Raw genomic sequence first — 26,331 nt, forward strand, 5'->3', positions numbered from 1 at the left:
CACGACGGCGGTGCTGGTCCCACGCGTGTGACCGTGCCTTCGGGTTTCTTGGCCAGAGGACCTGAAATCCCCTGCCGGGCGGTTTCTGCTGCTGGGTAAAGATTAGTCCCCACAGCCTCGGACTCCGGGTCCGGTGATAGCTTCCCAGTCAGGGCGAGCTCTGCAGCTGCCAGCCCCTGACTCTTTATAGCACTGCTCCCACAGAGCTCCTGATGTTCCTTTCCTATATCTGCTTCTCTTCTCTGTCTCTACTTCTTCTCTACACTAACCCTGCCTCAGCCCTAGGTTTATATAGGGGAAGTTCTTCCCCTCCCAGGACTGGGCAGGAGGTGTGGCATGCATAGGATCCCTGACCAAGAGACCTCCCACCTGCTCTCAGACATAACATTGCTGTTACTGTGGAAACCAGACCCCTGGGGTGCCACACATGCACAGTATAATGACCCTACTGTACCCCACCTCAACTCTCAAGGCAAAGTATGGGGACCCCAATACAGTGTGATTCCCCCAACTGTGACCCCCACACAGCCCTCCATACAGTATAATGGGCCTACATACAGTATAATGACCATACACTAGCCCTCCAAAGAGCATAATGGCCCTCACACAGCCCTGCAAACAAAGTTTCACACTGTATAATTGCTTGCATACAGTATAATGCCCCCCCCCACATACTGCCTCCCATAATCTTCCACATAGTATAATGTGCCCCCCATAATCTTCCATACAATAAAAAGCAACCCCCCCATGGTCCTCTGTACAGTACAATGCGCACCCCCCTCTCATGGTCCTCTGTACAATACAATGCGCACCCCCCCCCATGGTCCTCTGTACAGTACAATGCGCATACCCTCCCCATGGTCCTCTGTACAGTATGATGTGCCCCCCCTCCCCCCAACAAAGCGAAAACTCTCCAAATCCTCCTCAGAAATTTAAAACTCTTAAAAAAAAAAGTGTTTTTTTTCTCCAAAAACCTCAGCGAAAAGATTGTGAACATACCTTTTAGAATGCATAGTGTGTATTTGCATTTGAGTTTTTTTTGTCAATAACTTTAAATGCAACCTGTCATGTCATTTGTATCAGTTAAACTGTCCCCAGGTTGTTGTTGTTAGTGATGCAATGTGCATCACTTAGATGCTTTTTTCCATGATAATCACTGCTATAGTAATTTGCCAAAAGCACTTTATATACTTATAACTTACTTGCTCATTCAGTCAGGGGTGTTCTTTACTGTATTTAGTCATGCTGGTTACTGCCCACTCAATTTGAATTGTAATTCTGCGCTTGTGAACTTTTCAGCTTGATTAGGGTGTTTGTGACATTGTGCAGTGGCAGGCATTGTGTAAGGTAGTGATCTGCACTTGCGCGTGGGCCGTGTCGCTCCCCCGCGCGTGGGCCGTGTCGCTCCCCCGCGCGTGGGCCGTGTCGCTCCCCCGCGCGTGGGCCGTGTCGCTCCCCCGCGCGTGGGCCGTGTCGCTCCCCCGCGCGTGGGCCGTGTCGCTCCCCCGCGCGTGGGCCGTGTCGCTCCCCCGCGCGTGGGCCGTGTCGCTCCCCCGCGCGTGGGCCGTGTCGCTCCCCCGCGCGTGGGCCGTGTCGCTCCCCCGCGCGTGGGCCGTGTCGCTCCCCCGCGCGTGGGCCGTGTCGCTCCCCCGCGCGTGGGCCGTGTCGCTCCCCCGCGCAAAGAACAGCCCTATGACTGAATGAGCAAGTAAGTTATAAGTATATAAAGTGCTTTTGGCAAATTACTATAGCAGTGATTATCATGGAAAAAGCATCTAAGTGATGCACATTGCATCACTAACAACAACAACCTGGGGACAGTTTAACTTATACAAATAACATGATAGGTTCCATTAAAAAAAAAAAAGTTCAAAAACCACAAGATTTGATTTGGAAAGTTGTTGGGTTTTGTCTCCAAAACACAGCACAAAATCTATCTGAACAAATTATTATTATTATTATTGAAAAAAAATGTAAAAAAAGTTGGTCAAAAACTGTTTTCTAGTGGAAACCACTTCAGTAAACACTCTATGCTTTGAGGAGCTTTTGGAAGTTTGTTTCCAGAAGCGGTTTCCACTAGAAAACTTGTTTTTGAAGTCCTAAAAAAAAAAAAAAAAAAAGTTTATTTTGAAGTCTTTTGATTGGACAGTGCCTTTCTTAGAGCATTTTTTTAGAAGATACTTAAAAAAAAAAAAAAAAAAAAAATTTCCCGCCACTCATTTTTCAAACCTTTCAGCAGGAAAAAGTGCTGAAAAGACTGGGTATATGGCCATCAAAATTGCTTTATGGCTTTACAACATAGAAAAGCATTTTCTGGAGCAGAGACACTTTTAGATAAAAAATGCTCAAACCCTGTGCACATACCCCAGCTTTGCCTAAAAACTTATAAAAGGTCACTTGGAAGAAAATTCCTTCTGTGTAATTAATATGTTGCATTTATGTTTAGGTGATCAGATTGTAGGTGCGACTGTCTACTTTGACAACATGTCATCAGAAGATATTGAAAAGCTTCTGGCTAACGTAGGGCAACACACTGTGGGCCTCAAACTACAGAGAAAAGGGGACCGATCCCCTCTGCCTGGTGTGACCTACTCGCATGATGTCTTCAGCCTGAAAAGTCCTGATGTTGTTCTGGTAAGTGATCTCTGAATATTGGGAAGAAAATGTGTTTGTGGTTTTTGTTCTTGTATTTTTTTTTTAATAAAAGCACAGTTCCTTGAAAAACAATTAAAATAAGGAGCCTTAAACCTTGCCTTTATTATAAAAGACCAAAATCAGAATTAAATATTCCAAATATGCAGTACCTATGACTACAGTGTCAAAAGGGGGAGCGGTGGCCCACCATTCAAATTGGGCTCCACTGTTTAGCTACATGCAAAAATAACCTGACCCTAGTACACAAATTTACTTAAGCTTCTATATATTAAAATGGGTCATTTGCCTTTTATAAATTATGCCTTTTTTATACATATTGAATAAAGTGTTTTAGCACTGCTGCTCATAAATGGTGCTTCACAGGGGCCCACCGGGAGATTCACCTACTCCCCTGTGGTCCAGTCCGAGCCTGTGTTGTTAGTGCTGGTTTTGCCTAAAGAAATTTTGGTCCTCATTACAGTTTAGCACTTTGAATCCTTCATGTTTAGTTGGAGCTGAGGCACAGTTCAGCCACCCACATCTCCCATGTTCGGTATATCACATTTTTCATCAGAAATTGTTTATATGGGTGAAGAACCCACCTAAATGGTTTTGCATGCATGTGTGTCAAAACTTTCTTTTATTAGTTAGTCCATTAAATAACCTATGTATTTTTTTCCAGAGTGGAGATGATGAAGAGTACAGACGAATTTACACCAAAAAAATTAAGCCGCGTCTGAAGTCTGATGAGAGTCTAGAACCAGAGACCCAGACAAGGACCATCACTGTTACCAGGAAAGTCACTGCTTATACTGTGGATGTGACAGGAGCAAAAGACTCAAAAGAGATTGATATAAGTAGCCCTGAATACAAAATCAAAATTCCACGTCATGAAATAACAGAGATTTCAAAATCCAGTGTGGAGACAGAAGAAGGTAAAACCATGATTAGAATTCCTGGTATGGATGTGTCTGGGAAAAGCTTGCAGACAAGCGGAGAATACAGTTTCTCCATGCCAGGAGATTCTTCAACTGTTCACACCAGCACTGTGAGATATAAAGGACAGGGTGGTGCACAGTTTGAGTTTCCAGAAGGTGAAAATGTTGCTGATTTTCAAGTTAGTAGACAAGCATCTGCTGGTATGCATGCGCCTGATATAAGTGTTTCTGGACCAAAGTTCCAGAGTTATGAAAAGAAAATTGATGTCAAAATGTCCAGATTTGGAGGAGAACACGAAATTGGTTTTAAAGGACCTGATGGTCTGAAAAGTGGAAGCTCAACCACAAGTGTTCGAATACCTGAAACAGACATCAACATTTCCTCTACACAGTCCCAGTTTATTAATATCACTGGAGATGGAGATATTCAAAGACAAAAAATAAATCTATACGGTCAGGATGAAAGTGGTAGGTCAGGAGAAATAGTGCTGCCAGGTGCGGACATTAAGATGCCAAAAGTTGGATATGTGGGACCAAAAATAGACAGTGAATTCAAGCTCATTCAGTCTAGTCATGATGGATTTGGTACTGCTGGTGCTCATGTGGACATCACCCCAGGCTTTGAAGGAAAATCGAAAACTTCAAAAGTAACCTTAACAGGACAGAATGTGGATTTCAAAGGAGCTGATATAGAGCTTGAAAACTCTGCGGGGAAGATCAACATACCCTCGTTTAAAATGCCAAAATTTGGTTCATCAGAAACAAATGAAGGGATCGCTCAATCTGACTTAAAACTTAAAGGATCAACTTTACTTGAGGGTAAAAGTGAGACATGGGGTGTTAATGTACCCAAAATTTCTATGCCTAATGTAAGTATAGATACTGAAAAGTCTAGTAGGAGGATGGAGACTGGGATTTCAGGTATTGAACTTGAACATGATTTAAAACTTGGTGGTAAAATTCCAGAGGTTAACATTGTGTCTAAAGATGTGGGAATTAAAGGTTCGAAAGTTTCCATTGAGGGTCAGCAGAGAAATGTAGAATTCACAGATGTCGAAGGCATAGAAGGAGGGCTGAAAATGCCAACATTTAATTTGACTAAATTTGGGGTGTCAGAATCAAGATCAGAAGGAGGAATTAATCTGTCAGGCCCTCAAGCCAATATTGAAGGTCAAGGTGCCATCCATGTGAAAGGTCCCAATGTTGAAGGAGGTCATCTTTCTAAGCAATCTATTAGTGTCTCTTTGCCAAAAATATCTGAAGGAATAGATATTTCAAAGCCAAAAGTAAACATTACAGGTCCCACAGTTCACATGGAAGGCACAGATATAAATGTTGGTGGACAAGTTGAGGGTGTAAAATTTAAAGTGCCATCAGCACAACTCCCAAAGTCTGAAACTGATTTCAAAGGCCCTACAGTAGAAAGGAATTTGGAAGGTCTCAGTTACGGTATTCAAATGCCAAAAGTTGACATTGTAGCACCAAAAATTGATTTGGATGCACCAGAAGGTAAACTAAGTATGCCAAAATTCAAAATGCCAAAGTTTGGAATTTCTGAGTCAAACTTGGAAGGTCCACATGTTGATGTAAACCTACCCAAAGGTGATGCCAGTACCATTAATACGAATATGACTGTTGGTGGGGCTAAATTTAATACACAGTCTGTAAATGTCAGCTTATCAAAAGTGGCTGAGGTTGATCTCAGCCTTAAGGGTCCTAAGGTGGATGGAGAGATGAAAGCTCCTTCATTTGACATAAAAAGTCCAAAAGTTGACCTAAAAGCTGCAGATATTGATTTTGATCTGAAAGGACCTAAGGTTTCTGGTGATCGAAGAGGTCCACAACTAGCAGTAGAGGGTCCAGAGGTTGACCTGGAAGCACCCGATATTAGTCTTGGAGGTTTGGAGGGAAAATTTCAAATGCCCAAATTCAAAATGCCTAAATTTGAAATTTCTAAGACAAAGGTAGAAAAACCAGATGTAGATGCAGGTCTCTCCACAGGAAAAATTGATATAGCAGGCCCAAATATAGATTTTGCTGGTCCTGTGGTGAACATTGATCAAAAATCAACAAATGTAAAATTACCAAAAGTATCTGCACCTGAAGTTGACCTTGATATCAAAGGCCCTAAATTTGAAGGTGATGTGAAAGGTCTTAAAATTGATATTAAAGCCCCAGACATTGACCTTCTGACTCCAGATGTAAATGTGGATGGAAAAGTGAAAGGCCCAAAACTCAAGATGCCTTCCGTAAATCTTCCGAAAATGTCCATGCCCGATTTTGATGTTAATTTAAAAGGTCCTAAAGTTGGAGGAGATCTAAAAGGCCCTAAAGTTGACATACGCACACCAGAGGTAGACCTTGAAGCACCAAATGTAGACCTTGAGGAGAAAGTGAAAGGTCCAAAATTCAAGATGCCTTCCGTAAATCTTCCAAAAGTGTCTTTGCCTGATTTTGACGTTAATTTAAAAGGTCCTAAAGTTGGAGGAGATTTGAAAGGTGACATTAAGTGCCCAGATTTAGATGTTAAGCCTCCAGAAGTTGAGTTAGAAGCACCGGATATCAATCTAAAAGGTGCTGAAGGAAAGCTTAAGATGCCAAAATTTAAAATGCCCAAGTTTGGTTTGTCTGGTTCCAAAGGTGAAGGTAGTTTAAAAGGTCCTGAAATTGACATTAACATACCAGAAGTTCAAATTGATCCTCAAAATGTTGATTTGGAGGGAAATACTAAAGTTAAAGCACCCAAATTTCATATGCCAAAATTTGGCTTTTCTGGTTTTAAAACAGAAGGTCCAGAAGTTAAACTGCCTAAAGGTGACATTGAGTTAAGTGGTCCTAATGTAGATGCTGGTATTTCAGTACCAAAAATTGAAAGAGAAGTAAGTGTGGATGCAAATGTTGAGGCACCAGAAGTGGATATACATGGACCCGAGGGTAAAATAAAAGGTCCAAAATTTAAGATGCCATCAATGAATATTAATATGCCAAAAGTTTCCATGCCTGATGTTGATTTAAATTTGAAAGGTCCCAAATGGAAAGGGGGTGCCGATATTTTAGGCCCTAAAATAGAAGGTCCGGAATTGGATATTAAAACTGATTTGAAGGCACCTGAAATGGATATTGAATCTCCTGATGTAAATATTGAAGGCAAAGTGAAAGGTCCAAAATTTAAGATGCCCTCAGTAAATCTTCCAAAAATGTCATTGCCAGATGTTGATTTGAATCTAAAAGGTCCTAAGTTGGAAGGAGATGTGAAAGGACCTAAAGTTGACATTAAGGCACCTGAAGTAAATCTAGAAGCCCCACATCTAGATATTGAAGGGAAGGTTAAAGGTTCAAAGTTTAAGATGCCATCAATGAATCTTCCAGATGTCTCTATGCCTCATATTGATTTGAATTTGAAGGGCCCAAATTGGAAAGGAAGTGCTGAAGGATCTTTGCCTAAAATAGAAGGCGAGTTAGAGGGGTGTAATGTTGACATAAAGTTACCAGAGATTGATATTGGAGCTCCAGGTTTGGAGATTGAAGGTCCAGAAGGAAAACTGAAAATGCCTAAATTTAAAATGCCAAAATTTGGCTTTTCAGGGCCAAATGGTGAAGGTCCTGAATGTGACATTAGTCTTCCAAAGGCTGACCTTGACCTGACTGGGCCAGATGTAGATGTTGAAACTCCTGAAGTTAAGGTGAAGGGTTCTAAATTTAAGATGCCTTCTATGAATTTTAATCTACCGAAAATGTCTAAGCCTGAAATTGATCTGAGCATGAAAGGTCCCACGATTGAAGGAGATTTAAAAGGCCCTAATATTGACATTAAAGCTCCCGATGTTGATCTTGAAGCTTGTGATATAGATATTGATGGTAAAGTAAAAGGGCCAAAATTCAAAATGCCATCAGTATCCCTACCAAAAATGTCTATGCCAGATTTTGACATTAATTTAAAGGGCTCTAAGCTGGAAGGAGATATCCAAGGTTCTAAAGTTGACGTAAAGGGACCCGAGGTTGACCTTAATGCTCCTGAAGTAGATATGGATGGGAAAATAAAAGGCCCCAAATTTAAGACGCCTTCAGTTAATTTTCCAAAAGTGTCTATGCCTGATGTTGATTTGAATATGAAAGGCCCAAATTGGAAAGGAGGGGCAGATGTTTCCTTACCCAAAGTTGAAGGTGAGATAGAGGGACCTAATGTTAGCTTAAAGGGCCCAGAGTTTGATGTAGGTGTTGATGTAGAAGGTTCAGATGGAAGAGTGAAAATTCCCAAATTTAAAATGCCAAAGTTTGGATTTTCAGAACCCAGTGGAGAATCTACTGGATTAGATGTTAATATTCCTAAAGCTGACCTTGATTTATCTGGACCAGAATTAGATGTTGCTGTCCCTGACATTAAAGGAAAAGGCTCCAAATTTAAAATGCCATCAATGAATTTTAATCTACCCAAAATTTCTAAGCCAGACTTTAGTATGAAAGGCCCCAAGATAGGAGGAGATGTAAAAGGCCCTAAAGTTGATATTAAGGCACCAGATGTAGACCTTGAAGGACCAGATGTAGATCTAGATCTTGATGGCAAAGTAAAAGGCCCAAAATTCAAGATGCCTTCTGTAAATCTTCCAAAAATGTCCATGCCTGATTTTGACATTAATCTAAAAGGTCCTAAAGTTGAAGGAGATCTGAAAGGCCCCAAGGTTGACCTAAAAGGACCAGAAGTAGATCTTGAAGCACCAGATGTAGATCTTGATGGCAGAGTGAAAGGCTCAAAATTCAAAATGCCTTCCATCAATCTTCCAAAAATGTCACTACCTGATGTTGACTTAAATTTGAGAGGCCCTAAGTTAGAAGGTGACATTAAAGGTCCCAAGGTTGATATTAAGGCACCAGATGTAGATCTTGAAGGGCCAGATGTAGATCTAGATCTTGATGGCAAAGTAAAAGGCCCAAAATTCAAGATGCCTTCTGTAAATCTTCCAAAAATGTCCATGCCTGATTTAAATTTGAAAGGCTCCAAGATAGGAGGAGATATAAAAGGCCCCAAAGTTGACATTAAGGCACCACATGTAGAACTTGAAGGGCCAGATGTAGATCTAGATCTTGATGGCAAAGTAAAAGGCCCAAAATTCAAGATGCCTTCTGTAAATCTTCCAAAAATGTCCATGCCTGATTTTGATTTAAATTTGAAAGGTCCCAAGATAGGAGATGTAAAAGGCCCCAAAGTTGACATTAAGGCACCAGATGTAGACCTTGAAGGGCCAGATGTAGATCTAGATCTTGATGGCAAAGTGAAAGGGCCAAAATTCAAGATGCCTTCTGTAAATCTTCCAAAAATGTCCATGCCTGATTTAAATTTGAAAGGCTCCAAGATAGGAGGAGATATAAAAGGCCCCAAAGTTGACATTAAGGCACCAGATGTAGACCTTGAAGGGCCAGATGTAGATCTAGATCTTGATGGCAAAGTAAAAGGCCCAAAATTCAAGATGCCTTCTGTAAATCTTCCAAAAATGTCCATGCCTGATTTTGATTTAAATTTGAAAGGTCCCAAGATAGGAGGAGATGTAAAAGGCCCCAAAGTTGACATTAAGGCACCAGATGTAGACCTTGAAGGGCCAGATGTAGATCTAGATCTTGATGGCAAAGTAAAAGGCCCAAAATTCAAGATGCCTTCGGTAAATCTTCCAAAAATGTCCATGCCTGATTTTGACATTAATCTAAAAGGTCCTAAAGTTGAAGGAGATCTGAAAGGCCCCAAGGTTGATCTAAAAGGACCAGAAGTAGACCTTGAAGCACCAGATTTAGATCTTGGTGGCAAAGTAAAAGGCCCAAAATTCAAGATGCCTTCTGTAAATCTTCCAAAAATGTCCATGCCTGATTTTGATTTAAATTTGAAAGGCCCCAAGATAGGAGGAGATGTAAAAGGCCCCAAAGTTGACATTAAGGCACCAGATGTAGACCTTGAAGGGCCAGATGTAGATCTAGATCTTGATGGCAAAGTAAAAGGGCCAAAATTCAAGATGCCTTCTGTAAATCTTCCAAAAATGTCCATGCCTGATTTTGATTTAAATTTGAAAGGTCCCAAGATAGGAGGAGATGTAAAAGGCCCCAAAGTTGACATTAAGGCACCAGATGTAGACCTTGAAGGGCCAGATGTAGATCTAGATCTTGATGGCAAAGTAAAAGGCCCAAAATTCAAGATGCCTTCTGTAAATCTTCCAAAAATGTCCATGCCTGATTTTGATTTAAATTTGAAAGGCCCCAAGATAGGAGGAGATATAAAAGGCCCCAAAGTTGACATTAAGGCACCAGATGTAGACCTTGAAGGGCCAGATGTAGATCTAGACCTTGATGGCAAAGTAAAAGGGCCAAAATTCAAGATGCCTTCTGTAAATCTTCCAAAAATGTCCATGCCTGATTTTGATTTAAATTTGAAAGGCCCCAAGATAGGAGGAGATGTAAAAGGCCCCAAAGTTGACATTAAGGCACCAGATGTAGACCTTGAAGGGCCAGATGTAGATCTAGATCTTGATGGCAAAGTAAAAGGGCCAAAATTCAAGATGCCTTCTGTAAATCTTCCAAAAATGTCCATGCCTGATTTTGATTTAAATTTGAAAGGCCCCAAGATAGGAGGAGATATAAAAGGCCCCAAAGTTGACATTAAGGCACCAGATGTAGACCTTGAAGGGCCAGATGTAGATCTAGATCTTGATGGCAAAGTAAAAGGGCCAAAATTCAAGATGCCTTCTGTAAATCTTCCAAAAATGTCCATGCCTGATTTTGATTTAAATTTGAAAGGCCCCAAGATAGGAGGAGATGTAAAAGGCCACAAAGTTGACATTAAGGCACCAGATGTAGACCTTGAAGGGCCAGATGTAGATCTAGATCTTGATGGCAAAGTAAAAGGGCCAAAATTCAAGATGCCTTCTGTAAATCTTCCAAAAATGTCCATGCCTGATTTTGATTTAAATTTGAAAGGCCCCAAGATAGGAGGAGATATAAAAGGCCCCAAAGTTGACATTAAGGCACAAGATGTAGACCTTGAAGGGCCAGATGTAGATCTAGATCTTGATGGCAAAGTAAAAGGGCCAAAATTCAAGATGCCTTCTGTAAATCTTCCAAAAATGTCCATGCCTGATTTAAATTTGAAAGGCCCCAAGATAGGAGGAGATATAAAAGGCCCCAAAGTTGACATTAAGGCACCAGATGTAGACCTTGAAGGGCCAGATGTAGATCTAGATCTTGATGGCAAGGTAAAAGGCCCAAAATTCAAGATGCCTTCTGTAAATCTTCCAAAAATGTCCATGCCTGATTTTGATTTAAATTTGAAAGGCCCCAAGATAGGAGGAGATATAAAAGGCCCCAAAGTTGACATTAAGGCACCAGATGTAGACCTTGAAGGGCCAGATGTAGATCTAGATCTTGATGGCAAAGTAAAAGGGCCAAAATTCAAGATGCCTTCTGTAAATCTTCCAAAAATGTCCATGCCTGATTTAAATTTGAAAGGCCCCAAGATAGGAGGAGATATAAAAGGCCCCAAAGTTGACATTAAGGCACCAGATGTAGACCTTGAAGGGCCAGATGTAGATCTAGATCTTGATGGTAAGGTAAAAGGCCCAAAATTCAAGATGCCTTCTGTAAATCTTCCAAAAATGTCCATGCCTGATTTTGATTTAAATTTGAAAGGCCCCAAGATAGGAGGAGATATAAAAGGCCCCAAAGTTGACATTAAGGCACCAGATGTAGACCTTGAAGGGCCAGATGTAGATCTAGATCTTGATGGCAAAGTAAAAGGGCCAAAATTCAAGATGCCTTCTGTAAATCTTCCAAAAATGTCCATGCCTGATTTAAATTTGAAAGGCCCCAAGATAGGAGGAGATATAAAAGGCCCCAAAGTTGACATTAAGGCACCAGATGTAGACCTTGAAGGGCCAGATGTAGATCTAGATCTTGATGGCAAGGTAAAAGGCCCAAAATTCAAGATGCCTTCTGTAAATCTTCCAAAAATGTCCATGCCTGATTTTGATTTAAATTTGAAAGGCCCCAAGATAGGAGGAGATGTAAAAGGCCCCAAAGTTGACATTAAGGCACCAGATGTAGACCTTGAAGGGCCAGATGTAGATCTAGATCTTGATGGCAAAGTAAAAGGCCCAAAATTCAAGATGCCTTCCATCAATCTTCCAAAAATGTCACTACCTGATGTTGACTTAAATTTGAGAGGCCCTAAGTTAGAAGGTGATGTTAAAGGCCCCAGGGTTGATATTAATGCACCTGAAGTAGACCTAGAAGTACCAGATGTAGATCTTGATGGCAAAATTAAAGGCCCAAAATTCAAGATGCCTTCCGTCAATCTTCCAAAAATGACCATGCCTGATTTCGATTTAAATTTGAAAGGACCCAAGATAGAAGGGGATGTGAAGGGTCCTAATGTGGACATTAAAACACCAGAAGTAGACCTTGAACTACCCAGTGGTAATATAGAAGGACCTGAAGGGAAATTAAAAATGCCAAAATTCAAAATGCCAAAATTTGGGTTTTCTGGCCTCTCAGCAGAGGGACCTGGTATAGATGTTGACTTGTCCAGCCCAAAAGTGAATTTAAAAACTCCAGAGATAGGAGGCGAAATCCCTGAAGGAAAAGTTAAAGGTCCCAAAATTAAAATGCCATCAGTAAACTTAAATCTGCCACATGTTTCTATGCCTGATATAGATCTGAATGTAAAAGGTCCCAAATTAAAAGGGGGACTAGATGGACCCGATGCAAAGATTGAAGCAGATTTAAAAGATCCAAAGATAGAAATTAAAAGCCCTGGTTTAGAGATTCCAAGCCCTTCATTTTCTGCTGAATTACCTGAGGGTAAAGTTAAAGGGTCTAAATTTAAGTTGCCGTCATGGGGATTTTCAAAACCAAGTGTATCCATGCCTGATGTAGATCTTAATCTGAAAGGGCCAAAAGTTAAAGGTGACCTAGATGTTACAGCAAAGGGAGGAAGTCTCAAAGGCTCAGAATTGGGAGTTGGGTTACCTGAAGTAGACCTTGATGTACCTGAGGCAAAAGTTAAAAAATCCAAATTTAGACTTCCAAAATTTAACTTTTCAGGTAGTAAATCAGGAAGTGTTGACATAAAGGTTCCAAAAACTGACATTGACGTTCGAGGACCAGACGTGGAAATTCCTAATTTGGAAGCAAAGGGAAAATCTCCAAAATTTAAAATGCCATCATTAAATATAACAAGCCCTAAAGTTTCAGTACCAGATGTAGAATTAAATTTGAAAGGACCTAAATTTGAAGGAGATTTGAAAGGGCCTAAAGTTGACATAAACAGCCCTGATGTGGAGCCACCAGATCTAGATATTGATGGAAAAGTTAAAGGTCCCAAATTTAAGATGCCATCAATGCAGCTTCCAAAAATGTCCATGCCTGATGTTGATCTAAATCTGAAAGGTCCTAAACTTGAAGGAGGTTTAAAAGGTCCCAATATTGATGTTAAGGGTCCGAAGTTGGATCTGGAAGGACTGGACATTGAATTAGAGACACCAGATGTCAATTTGAAAGGCCCAGAAGGAAAGTCTAAAATGCCCAAATTTAAAATGCCGAAATTTGGTATATCTGGGCAAAAAATGGAAGGACTAGATATAGATGCTAGCTTACCCAAAGGAGAAGTTACTATTTCTGGTCCCAATGTCGATATAAAAGAACCTGAGATTGATATTGAGGGTCCAGAGGGAAAGCTGAAAGGTCCAAATTTTAAGATGCCATCAATGAATATCAATTTGCCAAAAGTATCCATGCCAGATTTTGACTTGAATCTGAAAGGTCCAAAAGTTGAGGGAGATTTAAAAGGACCCAAAGTTGATATCAAGGGTCCAGAAGTTGATCTTGACCCCCCAGAGATAGATGTTGATGGTAAAGTGAAAGGTCCCAAATTTAAGATGCCGTCAATGCACCTTCCAAAGATGTCCATGCCAGATTTTGACTTAAATCTGAAAGGTCCAAAAGTAGAGGGAGATTTAAAAGGACCCAAAGTTGATATCAAGGGTCCAGAAGTTGATCTTGACCCCCCAGAGATAGATGTTGATGGTAAAGTGAAAGGTCCCAAATTTAAGATGCCATCAATGCACCTTCCAAAGATGTCCATGCCAGATTTTGACTTAAATCTGAAAGGTCCAAAAGTAGAGGGAGATTTAAAAGGACCCAAAGTTGATATCAAGGGTCCAGAAGTTGATCTTGACCCCCCAGAGATAGATGTTGATGGTAAAGTGAAAGGTCCCAAATTTAAGATGCCATCAATGCACCTTCCAAAGATGTCCATGCCAGATTTTGACTTAAATCTGAAAGGTCCAAAAGTAGAGGGAGATTTAAAAGGACCCAAAGTTGATATCAAGGGTCCAGAAGTTGATCTTGACCCCCCAGAGATAGATGTTGATGGTAAAGTGAAAGGTCCCAAATTTAAGATGCCATCAATGCACCTTCCAAAGATGTCCATGCCAGATTTTGACTTAAATCTGAAAGGTCCAAAAGTAGAGGGAGATTTAAAAGGACCCAAAGTTGATATCAAGGGTCCAGAAGTTGATCTTGACCCCCCAGAGATAGATGTTGATGGTAAAGTGAAAGGTCCCAAATTTAAGATGCCATCAATGCACCTTCCAAAGATGTCCATGCCAGATTTTGACTTAAATCTGAAAGGTCCAAAAGTAGAGGGAGATTTAAAAGGACCCAAAGTTGATATCAAGGGTCCAGAAGTTGATCTTGACCCCCCAGAGATAGATGTTGATGGTAAAGTGAAAGGTCCCAAATTTAAGATGCCATCAATGCACCTTCCAAAGATGTCCATGCCAGATTTTGACTTAAATCTGAAAGGTCCAAAAGTAGAGGGAGATTTAAAAGGACCCAAAGTTGATATCAAGGGTCCAGAAGTTGATCTTGACTCCCCAGAGATAGATGTTGATGGTAAAGTGAAAGGTCCCAAATTTAAGATGCCATCAATGCACCTTCCAAAGATGTCCATGCCTGATGTTGATCTAAATCTGAAAGGTCCTAAACTTGAAGGAGGTTTGAAAGGTCCCAATATTGACATTAAAGGTCCTGAGTTGGATGTGGAAGGTCCAAACTTTGAAGTAGACACACCAGATGTTAATTTGAAAGGACCCGAAGGAAAGTTTAAAATACCCAAGTTTAAAATGCCCAGATTCGGTATATCAGGGCAAAAAATGGAAGGACTAGATATAGATGCAGATATTTCTGGTCCTGATGTAGATCTAAAAGCACCCGAGATTGATATTGAGGGCCCAGAGGGAAAGCTGAAGGGTCCAAATTTTAAGATGCCATCAATGAATATCAATTTGCCAAAAGTATCCATGCCTGATTTTGACTTGAATCTGAAAGGTCCAAAAGTAGAGGGAGATTTAAAAGGACCCAAAGTTGATATCAAGGGTCCAGAAGTTGATCTTGACCCCCCAGACATAGATGTTGATGGTAAAGTGAAAGGTCCCAAATTTAAGATGCCATCAATGCACCTTCCAAAGATGTCCATGCCTGATGTTGATCTAAATCTGAAAGGTCCTAAACTTGAAGGAGGTTTGAAAGGTCCCAAAGTTGATATCAAGGGTCCAGAAGTTGATCTTGACCCCCCAGAGATAGATGTTGATGGTAAAGTGAAAGGTCCCAAATTTAAGATGCCATCAATGCACCTTCCAAAGATGTCCATGCCTGATGTTGATCTAAATCTGAAAGGTCCTAAACTTGAAGGAGGTTTGAAAGGTCCCAATATTGACATTAAAGGTCCTGAGTTGGATGTGGAAGGTCCAAACTTTGAAGTAGACACACCAGATGTTAATTTGAAAGGACCCGAAGGAAAGTTTAAAATACCCAAGTTTAAAATGCCCAGATTCGGTATATCAGGGCAAAAAATGGAAGGACTAGATATAGATGCAGATATTTCTGGTCCTGATGTAGATCTAAAAGCACCCGAGATTGATATTGAGGGCCCAGAGGGAAAGCTGAAGGGTCCAAATTTTAAGATGCCATCAATGAATATCAATTTGCCAAAAGTATCCATGCCTGATTTTGACTTGAATCTGAAAGGTCCAAAAGTAGAGGGAGATTTAAAAGGACCCAAAGTTGATATCAAGGGTCCAGAAGTTGATCTTGACCCCCCAGACATAGATGTTGATGGTAAAGTAAAAGGTCCCAAATTTAAGATGCCATCAATGCACCTTCCAAAGATGTCCATGCCTGATGTTGATCTAAATCTGAAAGGTCCTAAACTTGAAGGAGGTTTGAAAGGTCCCAAAGTTGATATCAAGGGTCCAGAAGTTGATCTTGACCCCCCAGAGATAGATGTTGATGGTAAAGTGAAAGGTCCCAAATTTAAGATGCCATCAATGCACCTTCCAAAGATGTCCATGCCTGATGTTGATCTAAATCTGAAAGGTCCTAAACTTGAAGGAGGTTTGAAAGGTCCCAATATTGACATTAAAGGTCCTGAGTTGGATGTGGAAGGTCCAAACTTTGAAGTAGACACACCAGATGTTAATTTGAAAGGACCCGAAGGAAAGTTTAAAATACCCAAGTTTAAAATGCCCAGATTCGGTATATCAGGGCAAAAAATGGAAGGACTAGATATAGATGCAGATATTTCTGGTCCTGATGTAGATCTAAAAGCACCCGAGATTGATATTGAGGGCCCAGAGGGAAAGCTGAAGGGTCCAAATTTTAAGATGCCATCAATGAATATCAATTTGCCAAAAGTATCCATGCCTGATTTTGACTTGAATCTGAAAGGTCCAAAAGTAGAGGGAGATTTAAAAGGACCCAAAGTTGATATCAAGGGTCCAGAAGTTGATCTTGACCCCCCAGACATAGATGTTGATGGTAAAGTCAAAGGTCCCAAATTCAAGTTGCCATCAATGCAGCTTCCAAAAATGTCCATGCCAGATGTTGATCTAAATCTAAAAGGTCCTAAAGTTGAGGGAGATTTGAAAGGACCCAAAATTGACATAAAGGGCCCAGAAGTTGGCCTTGAGACACCAGAATTTGATGTTGATGGAAAGGTTAAAGGTTCCAAATTTAAACTGCCTTCAGTTCAGCTTCCAAAAATGTCTATGCCTGATGTTGATCTTAATCTGAAAGGTCCTAAACTTGAAGGAGACGTAAAAGGTCCCAATATTAACATTAAGGGTCCAGAATTGGATGCCGAGGCTCTAGATGTTGACTTGCAGGTACCAGATGTACATTTGAAAGGCTCAGAAGGAAAGCTTAAAATGCCTAAATTTAAGCTGCCCAAATTTGATATCTCTGGTCCAAAAGGAGGAGTGGATCTAGATATTAGCCCACCGAAAGGACATATGTCAGGAGATCTAGCCCTATCTAGTCCTAAGATAGAAGCATCAGTACCAGAAATGGAATTTGAGGGTCCTGATGGTAAAATTAAAGGATCTAAATTTAAGATACCTTCACTGAATCTACCAGACGTATCCATGCCAGAAATAGGTTTGAAAGGACCCAAAATAAAAGGGGATGGAGATTTTTCTGGTCCAAAACTAGGAGGAGATCTAAATCTTAAGGCCCCAAATCTAAAAGGAGATATTGATGTTACTGGACCAAATTTAGAAGGTGAGATAAAGGGCCCTGGACTTAATATAGATGTTGATATCCCTGAAGGTAATTTGAAAGCACCAAAGATTAAGAAACCAAAGTTTGGTTTTGGCATTAAGTCACCTAAAGGGGAAATCAAAGCCCCTTCTGTAGAGGTTGCTGCTCCTGAGGTAGACTTTGGTCCAGAAGGGCCTGAAGTAAGTGTCAGTGGTAAAGTGAAAAAGGGGAAATTTAAAATGCCAAAAATTCACATGAGTGGTCCAAAAATAAAAGGCAAAAAGGGTGGATTTGATGTAAGTGCACCTGATATAGACAGTGACCTAAATCTTAATGCCCCTGATGTTGATTTAAATGTGTCAAGTGGAGATGCTGGAATGAAGACAGAGATTGGATTAAAAGCACCTAAAACTCGAAAACCATTATTTGGAAAAATTAATTTTCCTGATGTGGAGTTTGACATAAAGTCTCCAAAATTAAAGGGTGATGGTTCTCTTCAAAGCCCTAAAGCAGATATAAAGACTCCAGATTTAGATGTTGGTGGAGTAAAGATGCCAGAAGCTGATTTAACAGCATCAGGAGTTAGCATTGAAGGTCCAGATCTAAAGATGAAGAAAACTAAATTTAAGCTTCCAGGTTTCAGTATGTCAAGCCCAAAAGTAGAAGTACCAGATGCAGATCTGTCAGGCCCAAAAATTGATATGAAAGCCCCTAAACTAGATGTCAAACCTGGTGCAATGAATATTGAAGGTGAGTTACCCAATCTTTCTGTCAGCACCTCAGCACCAAAAATTTCTGTTCCAGATGTTGATGTGAATTTGAAAGGACCAAATGTTAAAACCGGGGGCTCTGTAAATGTTGACGTAAATCCTCCTAACATTGACATTTCTGGGTCAAGTGGCAAAATGAATATACCAGAATTTGGTATTTCGGGCTTCTCTACAGGTGCATCTGATGGTAATTTTGATGCAAAATTCAAAACCCCAAAGCTGGATGCCAGCCTCCAAGGGCCTGCAGCTGACGTTTCTTTTCCAAAAGTATCTGGGTCAGGCTTTGATATGAGTTTAAAAGGACCAAAGATTGAAGGAGATTTTGGAAGTTCTGCTGGGCTTGATTTACCAGGTATGAATATGAAAGGTATTGACACTCAGGTAGGATTGTCTGGTCCCCAACTCAAGTTACCCAGTGGGGAATTTTCTGTAGCTAAACCAGAAGCTGAGATTTCTGGCAAAGCTGGCGTTTCAGACTTTAATATCAAAGGACCTTTCTTTCAAACATCATCTGGAAGTAAATATTCTGTTCCAGGAATTAATGTTGGTGGGCAAAGTATAGATTTGAAGGGAGATTTGTCAGGATCTTTAAAAGGACCAGAAGGTCTAAGAATAGGAGGAACAAAAGTAGAGGGTGATCTGACTGGTCCTACAGTTGAAGGGGGCTGGAATGTGAAAACACCAGATTTTAATCTAGAAAGTTCAGCTGGTAAAATTACCTTTCCCAGACTTATGATGCCAAAATTTACAGCTTCTGGACCGGAGCTGTCTGGAAGAGAGATGGGGGTTGATGTGGACTTTCCTTCTGCGGATGTACAGTTTGCAAAGTCTGGTCAGGCACATGTGGGTTTAGACGAAAGCGACATAAAAATTAAAAAGTCCAAAATAAAAATGCCCAAGTTGAACTTTAAATCCAAAGCAAAAAGTGATGCTAATCTACCAGATGTTTCAGTGTCTGGGCCAAAGGTCGAGCTTCAAAGTTCAAAGGCCAGTTTAGGCTCTGCTGAAGGAGGTTTAGGGTCTGCTACAGTTGACGTGGAGAAGACTGCAAAGTATGAGTTTTCATTGTTTACTAGCAAAAAGACGAGACACAGGTCTTCCTCTTTAAGTGAGGAGAAGGATGAATCGACACACTCGTCACCCAGTGGCACATTAGAAGCAGAAGGATCCTTGGCAGTAGAGGGTGGGAAAAAGAAGGGAAAGCATTCTAAGATCAAATTTGGCACGTTTGGTGGCTTGGGATCTAAATCAAAGGGTTCTTATGAGGTCACATTAAGCGATGATGAAAACGTCCAAGAAAGTGGAGCTTCTCGTAAGTCCAGAGTGTCTTCATCCTCAAGCAACGATAGTGCAACAAAAGCAGGTGTCCGTCTTCCTAAAGTGGAACTCACCGTTGCTAAAAAGAAAGAATGAAACTTCTCTTTTAAACTTAGCATGTATATAAATATATATATCTGTGTGTTTGTACATACATTTTGCAGCCTTTATATAATGATTCTTTAAGTGAAAAAGTAGAGATACACAAAAAAAAAAGTGATTTAAACTAAAAACGGACAAAAATGTCTCGGTTGTCAATTAAATTCCATACACGCATTAACCCTTTCACTACCTAACCCATTTTACATGCATACATGACTGGCAGTGAATGGTTTAATGGTCTGTTGGGTGTATAAGAATTTGTACATGGAAATATATTTTTCCATATTATTTTTTTAACTCGCTTTTACAGTCTGTTTTCTTTTGTGGGGCTTTACAGATAGATGCAAACAGATTTATTGAGAAAAGAAACACTGTAAATTGCATTGAACCAAAAGGTCAGCTGAATTTCAGGGAATGCAAAGTGATCATATAAACTCCATAGCAATTATATATATATATTTTTTTTTTCTTTACCTTTTTTAAAATCATGCAAAAATAACAAAGGTTTCTAAACGTCCTGTTTATAAAATTGGTATTTTGTCCAAATTGTGAATATAATTCGTTATAAATCAGTCATTATTTAAAGATTACATTGAACTTCATCATCTTGTCATCCTTGTTTTTAGCAGCCAGTGGTTCAATGCTTTATTTTTTTTTTCCATCTGTATTATATGATTTTCTTTTTATTGTCATACCTAAACTGCCGCTTGTATTTTGTTGGACATAAACAAGATTTGCTTTTATTTCTAGCAAATATATGATTCAAATAAACAGTTTAACTTCAGAAATCTGTAAGCACTTCATTAAGAAATGTGTTTTATGGTGGATTGTTCAAGTCAAAAATAAAGCTTCTAACCTTTATAAAAATAACCTGTGTCCGTGCTCTGTTGCAAAATGTCCTGTCCTTACACAAGCACTGGCACACATACATTCTGTTCTAGTATGAGGAGCATCAGTGACTATTGATACTTTAGGGGTGCAGTTAATGTTATTATCACTATTTGTCAACTGCCACCTTCAAAAAAAGCAAAGTGAATAAGTCGGCTGCTTCTTCTTACCGTTGGCTGTGTTGGTTCTAGAATGTTTACGACTAAGTCTGAATTCATCCAACCACACTAAGCGTCGGCTACTTCGCTTCCAACATTTCTCGTTCCCCTCTAGTCCCCCATACTTCCATGTAGCTGATCCTCTGCTGTATTGCTAGGTGACCACTGCAGTCAATCATTGGTTGACTGCAGAGGTTACATTCTTAGATTGCAACTGCATGAAGCCTAAGGGCTTGTGCAGATGACCGTCATTTCGGTCCGAGTGTCATCCGACGAAACATCGGCTCGCACTCGGACCAATGTTATTCAATGAGACTGTGAATATGTCTTTTTTCCCTCGGATAGAGTGGTTTGATGAAAAAATTCACTGCATCCACAATTTTCCTCTGATAATCGGATGGCATTCACCCATTCATGTCTATGGGTCAGTGGAAAACATCGGACCACACTTGGATGAAATCTGAGTGCAGAACGATTTTTATGGAGAAGATGAAGAAACTTTTTTTTTTTCCTCCACCTCCGAGAAAATCTGATGACTCTGATCACTGTTAGTGTGAGTAACATAATTGGACCCATTTTCTTGGATGGAGAATATATGGTCGTCTGCCCCTGCCTTAAAGCTGACAAAACACAGTGGGATTATTCTAAAGTCCCCTCTTCTCCCATACATGTTGGAAAGTTGTCGGCCAAATGACTGTTCATCTGACAGCTATCTCTACTGACTCCCCATAGAGACAAACGCTCAGCAAGCACTCCTTGTGTTCTCTCTGAGAGAGCCTCTGCCACCTCATCTGGCAGCAGCTTTTGTCTCCAGGGAGAATAAAGGGATCGACCGTTTGAATTCAACATCAACTGTTGATATTAGACTGTTGGCTGATCAGAACAGTATAGCCGGGCCTGGCCAACTTTAGCCTAATGTGAAGGGGGACTTAATACGACCAATATGGCATAGGTCAACCGTTCCTAAGCAGCAGATTTTAGGGGACAGAAGAATCAGGTATGCTTGATTTCAGTATGCTCAATCCTTTATTCAATGAGAGATAATCAGCTGACAAATGTCTGCATATTAATGCACTGCAATGTGAGCAGTGAACATACATTTATGTCAGCAAAAGTTACCTTTAATGCCATAGTTTCCTAATAAGTTATAGTGATAGTATTTGCTGATTTAGATGGCACGAGCCATCACACTTGGTGATTGGCTGCAGTGGTAATTTGAGCTGTCTACAAGACATCACCAATGCAGATCACACTACAGAAGACAATGCGTCAGCCCTGACTAATCAAACCTGAGCCAAACATACTGAAAGGTAAGAGATTCCCGACCACCCGCCATTACCACTGTCGTGGATGCTGGATCGGAATCCCATGAATCAAACTGCTCATCTCAAGTCCCAACTGTCCCGGATAGAGCGGGATAGTCCCGGATTTGAATCGACACCCTGCAGTCTCAGGCATCTGTTGAATGTTCCTCACTGCTAGCACTCCTTCTAATCTCATCCTGCAGGGTAGAAAGAAATTACAAATGGGTGTGGCTAGAAGCGTGGATAAAGTTTGCCGAGATGTGCTCAACATAGTTTGTATTTCTTTCTATTCTGTAAAAGTTGGGATCTATGTTTATACCACTTCCAGCGGATCCAAGAATCTGAGCTCTTGGAGCTCCCAAACTTGGGGCTCCAGATAACCGATCATCCTGGAATCACGCACTATAACTCTTCAAAAGCACTGCTTTCCGGAAGGATTCAGAGGCACCATGGAAGTCCGGGAAGTCTCCCCTCTTTCTAGGAGCCTCCCAGACATTCCAGCAAAGTCTATCAAGTTTGAAATTGGGTCCAAAACCAATTTCAAAGGAAACACAAAAATCCTAATTTGCAGCTAAGTTTTGCACACATGAATGATGTAACAGCCACAAAACCCACCAGTGTGTGCCAAACATGCACCACATATGTGTAGGATACCACATCTGAGTAATTCTGAAGGCTTTTAGCAAAAACAGGGAATAATTCATCAGTAGAAGAACACATGCAGAATAATGCCTCAATCATCATCTGCCAAAGCCTCGACTGCTGGCCAGAAATGTCTACAGATGGGAAACACATGTGAAACTTTTTGTGCATATTTCAGAGCATAGAAAATGGTGCACAAAGATCTAGATTGTTTCTTGCATATATGTGGATTTGGTAAAACAATCATAAAATGCTTTAAGTGCAGAGGTCGCTGTGCACGATGAGGAGAGGAGCTTATATTTTTGAATAAATACTGAAGGCCCCCATATATATTATACTACAGTCAGCAGAACCTGCCAATATCAGGGAGATTGGCCAAAGGTCTAATGTGTATGGGGGCCTCCTGACAATGAAGTCTGGGAAAGAAGGCAGCACTCTTATGAAGAACACCAGAGTGCTTGGCACCATAAAGAGAATCTGTCATAAAGTCTTTTCCACCTAATCTGAGAGCAGCAGAATGTAGGGGCGGAGGCCATGATTCCAGCAATGTCGCTCTCCGACCTGCTTGCTGTAGTTTTGACCAGCAGTTCCGTTAAATGGAAATGTGAAGGCTGCAACCAATCGGCAGGCACTGATTAGCTGCAGTGGTCCTGTGATATAACTGCACTGGCATGGCTGGAACGGCACCGGTCTGGAAGGTGAGTGTTTTTTTTTATTATTATTTTATCTCGGGCACGCTGTAGCATGTAATACGGGGTTGTCCAGTAGTTAAAAAAAAAAAAAAAAAAACTTCAAGAACCATAACTGCATTGGGGGCAGTTTAAAGCTTTGGGACAAATATGTAAATATGTCCCTTCATCCTCAATGAGTTAAAAGGGACAATCCAGGCAAGCATCATATTGTGTTATGCCAGGATTATTTTATCTGAGGCACTTCAGCATTTAAAAAAAAAGTTGTTCAGTGGTGAAGAAACCCTTTAAGTTGTTTAAAATACACTGCTCAAAAAACAAAGGGAACACTAAAATACCACATCCTAGATATCACTGAATGAAATATTCCAGTTGCAAATCTTTATTCATTACATAGTGAAATGCGTTGAGAATAATAAAACATAAAAATAATTAATGTAAATCAAACTGAATATCCTATGGAGGTCTGGATTTGGAATGATACTCAAAATCAAAGTGGAAAATCAAATTACAGGCTTATCCAACTTCAGTGGAAATGCCACAAGACAAGGAAATGATGCTCAGTGTGTGACCTTCACGTGCCTGTATGACCTCCCTACAACGCCTGGGCATGCTCCTGATGAGGTTGCGGATGGTCCCCTGTGGGATCTCCTCCCAGACCTGGACTAAAGCATCCACCAACTCCTGGACAGTCTGTGGTGCAACGTGACGTTGGTGGATGGAGCGAGACATGATGTCCCAGATGTGCTCAATCGGATTCAGGTCTGGGGAGCGGGCGTGCCAGTCCATAGCTTCAAAGCCTTCATCATCCAGGAATTGCTGACACACTCCAGCCACATGAGGTCTGGCATTGTCCTGCATTAGGAGGAACCCAGGGCCAATCGCTCCAGCATATGGTCTCACAATGGGTCTGAGGATCTCTTCCCGGGACCTAATGGCGGTTGAGTACCTCTGGCTAGAACATGGAGGGCTTTGTGGCCCTCCAAAGAAATGCCTCCCCACACCATTACTGACCCACTGTCAAACCGGTCATGCTGAAGGACGTTGCAGGCAGCAGACCGTTCTCCATGGTGTCTTCAGACTGTCACATGTGCTCAATGTGAACCTGCTCTCATCCGTGAAGAGCACAGGGCGCCAATGTCGAATTTTCCAATCTTGGTGTTCTCTGACAAATGCCAATCACCCTGCACGCTGTTGGGCTGTAAGCGCAACACCCACTTGTGGACACTGGGCCCTCATACCACCCTCATGGAGTCTGTTTCTGACAGTTTGATGAGCAGATACATGGATGTTAGTGGCCTGCTGGAGGTCATTTTGCAGGGCTCTGGAAGAGAAAGGGAGAAAAAGCGCGCTATGTGAAGGACCTGATAGGTAGATGTGACGGAAACAGCCAAAAGGCCACTCACCGATTGGAGTTGTGCACCCCTGCACAACTCCGGTGTTGGTGTGAGGATGGAAGGAGCAGGCACATCTTACCGCAAGGTACTGGTAGTTTGGCACACCACGTGCCGTGTGCTGCCGACCGCCGCTCGTGCTCACTGCTTCCAGGTTCCAAAATTGCAGGCCACGTGTCCGCCCACAGATCACGTGACTGTACCACCTGAGGAAGATAGTTCACTATCGAAACGCATTTTGGAAAGGGCTCATTAAATTAATTTTTTAGCCCTAAAAAAAAAAATTTTCACCTCTAGTGTTCATTCTTTTAGCGCCCTATAGACCGCTTTTTTATTTTATTTAATTTGGACCATTTTGCAGGGCTCTGGCACTGCTCCTCCTGTTCCTCCTTGCACAGAGGAGGAGGTAACGGCCCTGCTGCTGGGCTGTTGCCCTCCTACAGCACCATCCATGTCTCTTGGTGTACTGGCCTGTCTCCTGGTACCTGCTCCATGCTCTGGACACTGTGCTGACGGACACAGCTACACTTCTTGCCACAGCTGGCATTGATGTGCCATCCTGGATGAACTGCACTACCTGAGCAACTTCTATGGGTTGTAGACACCGCCTCATGCTCCTGTACCTTTAGGGGTAAGAGCAATGAGAAAATGCAAAAGTGACCAAAACAACAGCCAAAAAGGTTGAGAACAGAGAAATGGTCTGTGGTCACCACCTGCAGAACCACTCCTTTATAGGGGGTGTCTTGTTATTCGCTGCAGAAACGCTTAAAAAACGCTTGGTAGAAGGCCTGCCATGTCCCCCAATGATAATCCGCATGTGCTGTGCACATGCTGCGGAAATTTCCGCTGCGAAAAAAAACGCAGCACCACCAATTATTTTGCGGAAGTGCTGCGTTTTCTACCGGTTGTCTGTTCCATTTGTACAACAGCAGGAGAAATTGATTGTCAATCAGTGTTGCTTCATAACTGGACTGGTAGATTTCACAGAAGTGTTATTGACTTGGAGTCACATTGTGTTGTCTAAGTGTTCCCTTTATTTTTTGAGCAGTGTACTATTTACACAAAGTCAAAGGGCCCCATCAGGAGTGTCACGTGCACCCTTGCTCGTTAAGCCCTGCTCTGACAAAAAAAAAAAAAGGCTATCCGCCACCAGAGGACGCTCACAAGTATCTGATCAGCTTTCTTGATCTCTTCGATATAATCAGTGCAGAAAAAAGCAGAATGGCGCAGAGAAAAGTGTATCAGAAGTACATTGCTCCCTTAACAGCCGTGTCTATTTTAACCAGAATACATTCAAGCCTGCGTTGTCACGACAACATTACACTATTTGGAACGTCTAAACCCTTTTTATTTTCATTGCAAATTTCTCCATTACTTGAGCAAGGTAGACAATTGGAATTGACTATGCTGTGTTAAAACATGTCTTCTGCTGACACTTACGACAGCCTGCTGGCATTCTCTTCAGCAGCACCTCCTTTAAGCTGTGTGCCCACGATGCGTTTTTTAAGCGTTTCCGCAGCGGCAAAAGCGCTGCAGAAACGCTTAAAAAACGCATGGTAGAAGGTCTGCCATGTCCCCCAATGATAATCCGCATGTGCTGTGCACATGCTGCGGAAATTTCCGCTGCGGAAAAAAACGCAGCACTACCAATTATTTTGCGGAAGCGCTGCGTTTTCGCCGCCATTGACTTGCATTAGACCGCATGGAATCCGCATCACTGTATATGTAGATGCGCATTCCATGTGTTCTAATGTGGGGATGGTACCCGGGTGTGGAGGACAGGAGACTCTCCTCCGGACCTGGGTACCATAGAAAACTGTAAAAAAAGAATAAAATAAAAAAATAAATATATACTTACCTTCTGATGGCCCCCGCTGCGCTCCTCCTCGCATGCCGACAGTTCGCGATGGACTGACGTCATAG

General features: G+C 41.4%; 1 protein-coding gene across 1 annotated transcript in view; it reads left to right on the forward strand.

Moving 5' to 3' along the window:
* The window catches only part of AHNAK (AHNAK nucleoprotein), a 54,540-nt gene extending 34,337 nt beyond the window's left edge, over window positions 1–20,203 (forward strand). Inside the window, exons 4-6 of the mRNA XM_073658478.1 lie at window positions 2,447–2,634; window positions 3,317–10,984; window positions 11,159–20,203. Of these exons, the coding sequence (XP_073514579.1) occupies window positions 2,447–2,634; window positions 3,317–10,984; window positions 11,159–19,327 (16,025 nt within the window). The 3' untranslated portion in view covers window positions 19,328–20,203. The remainder of the gene's footprint in view (window positions 1–2,446; window positions 2,635–3,316; window positions 10,985–11,158) is intronic.
* Window positions 20,204–26,331: the final 6,128 nt, after the last annotated feature.

Source organism: Phyllobates terribilis, unplaced genomic scaffold, assembly GCF_046119375.1.
Source record: "Phyllobates terribilis strain yellow unplaced genomic scaffold, ASM4611937v1 Scaffold_13__5_contigs__length_258822181, whole genome shotgun sequence".
In the NCBI taxonomy this organism is placed as follows: Eukaryota; Metazoa; Chordata; class Amphibia; order Anura; family Dendrobatidae; genus Phyllobates; species Phyllobates terribilis.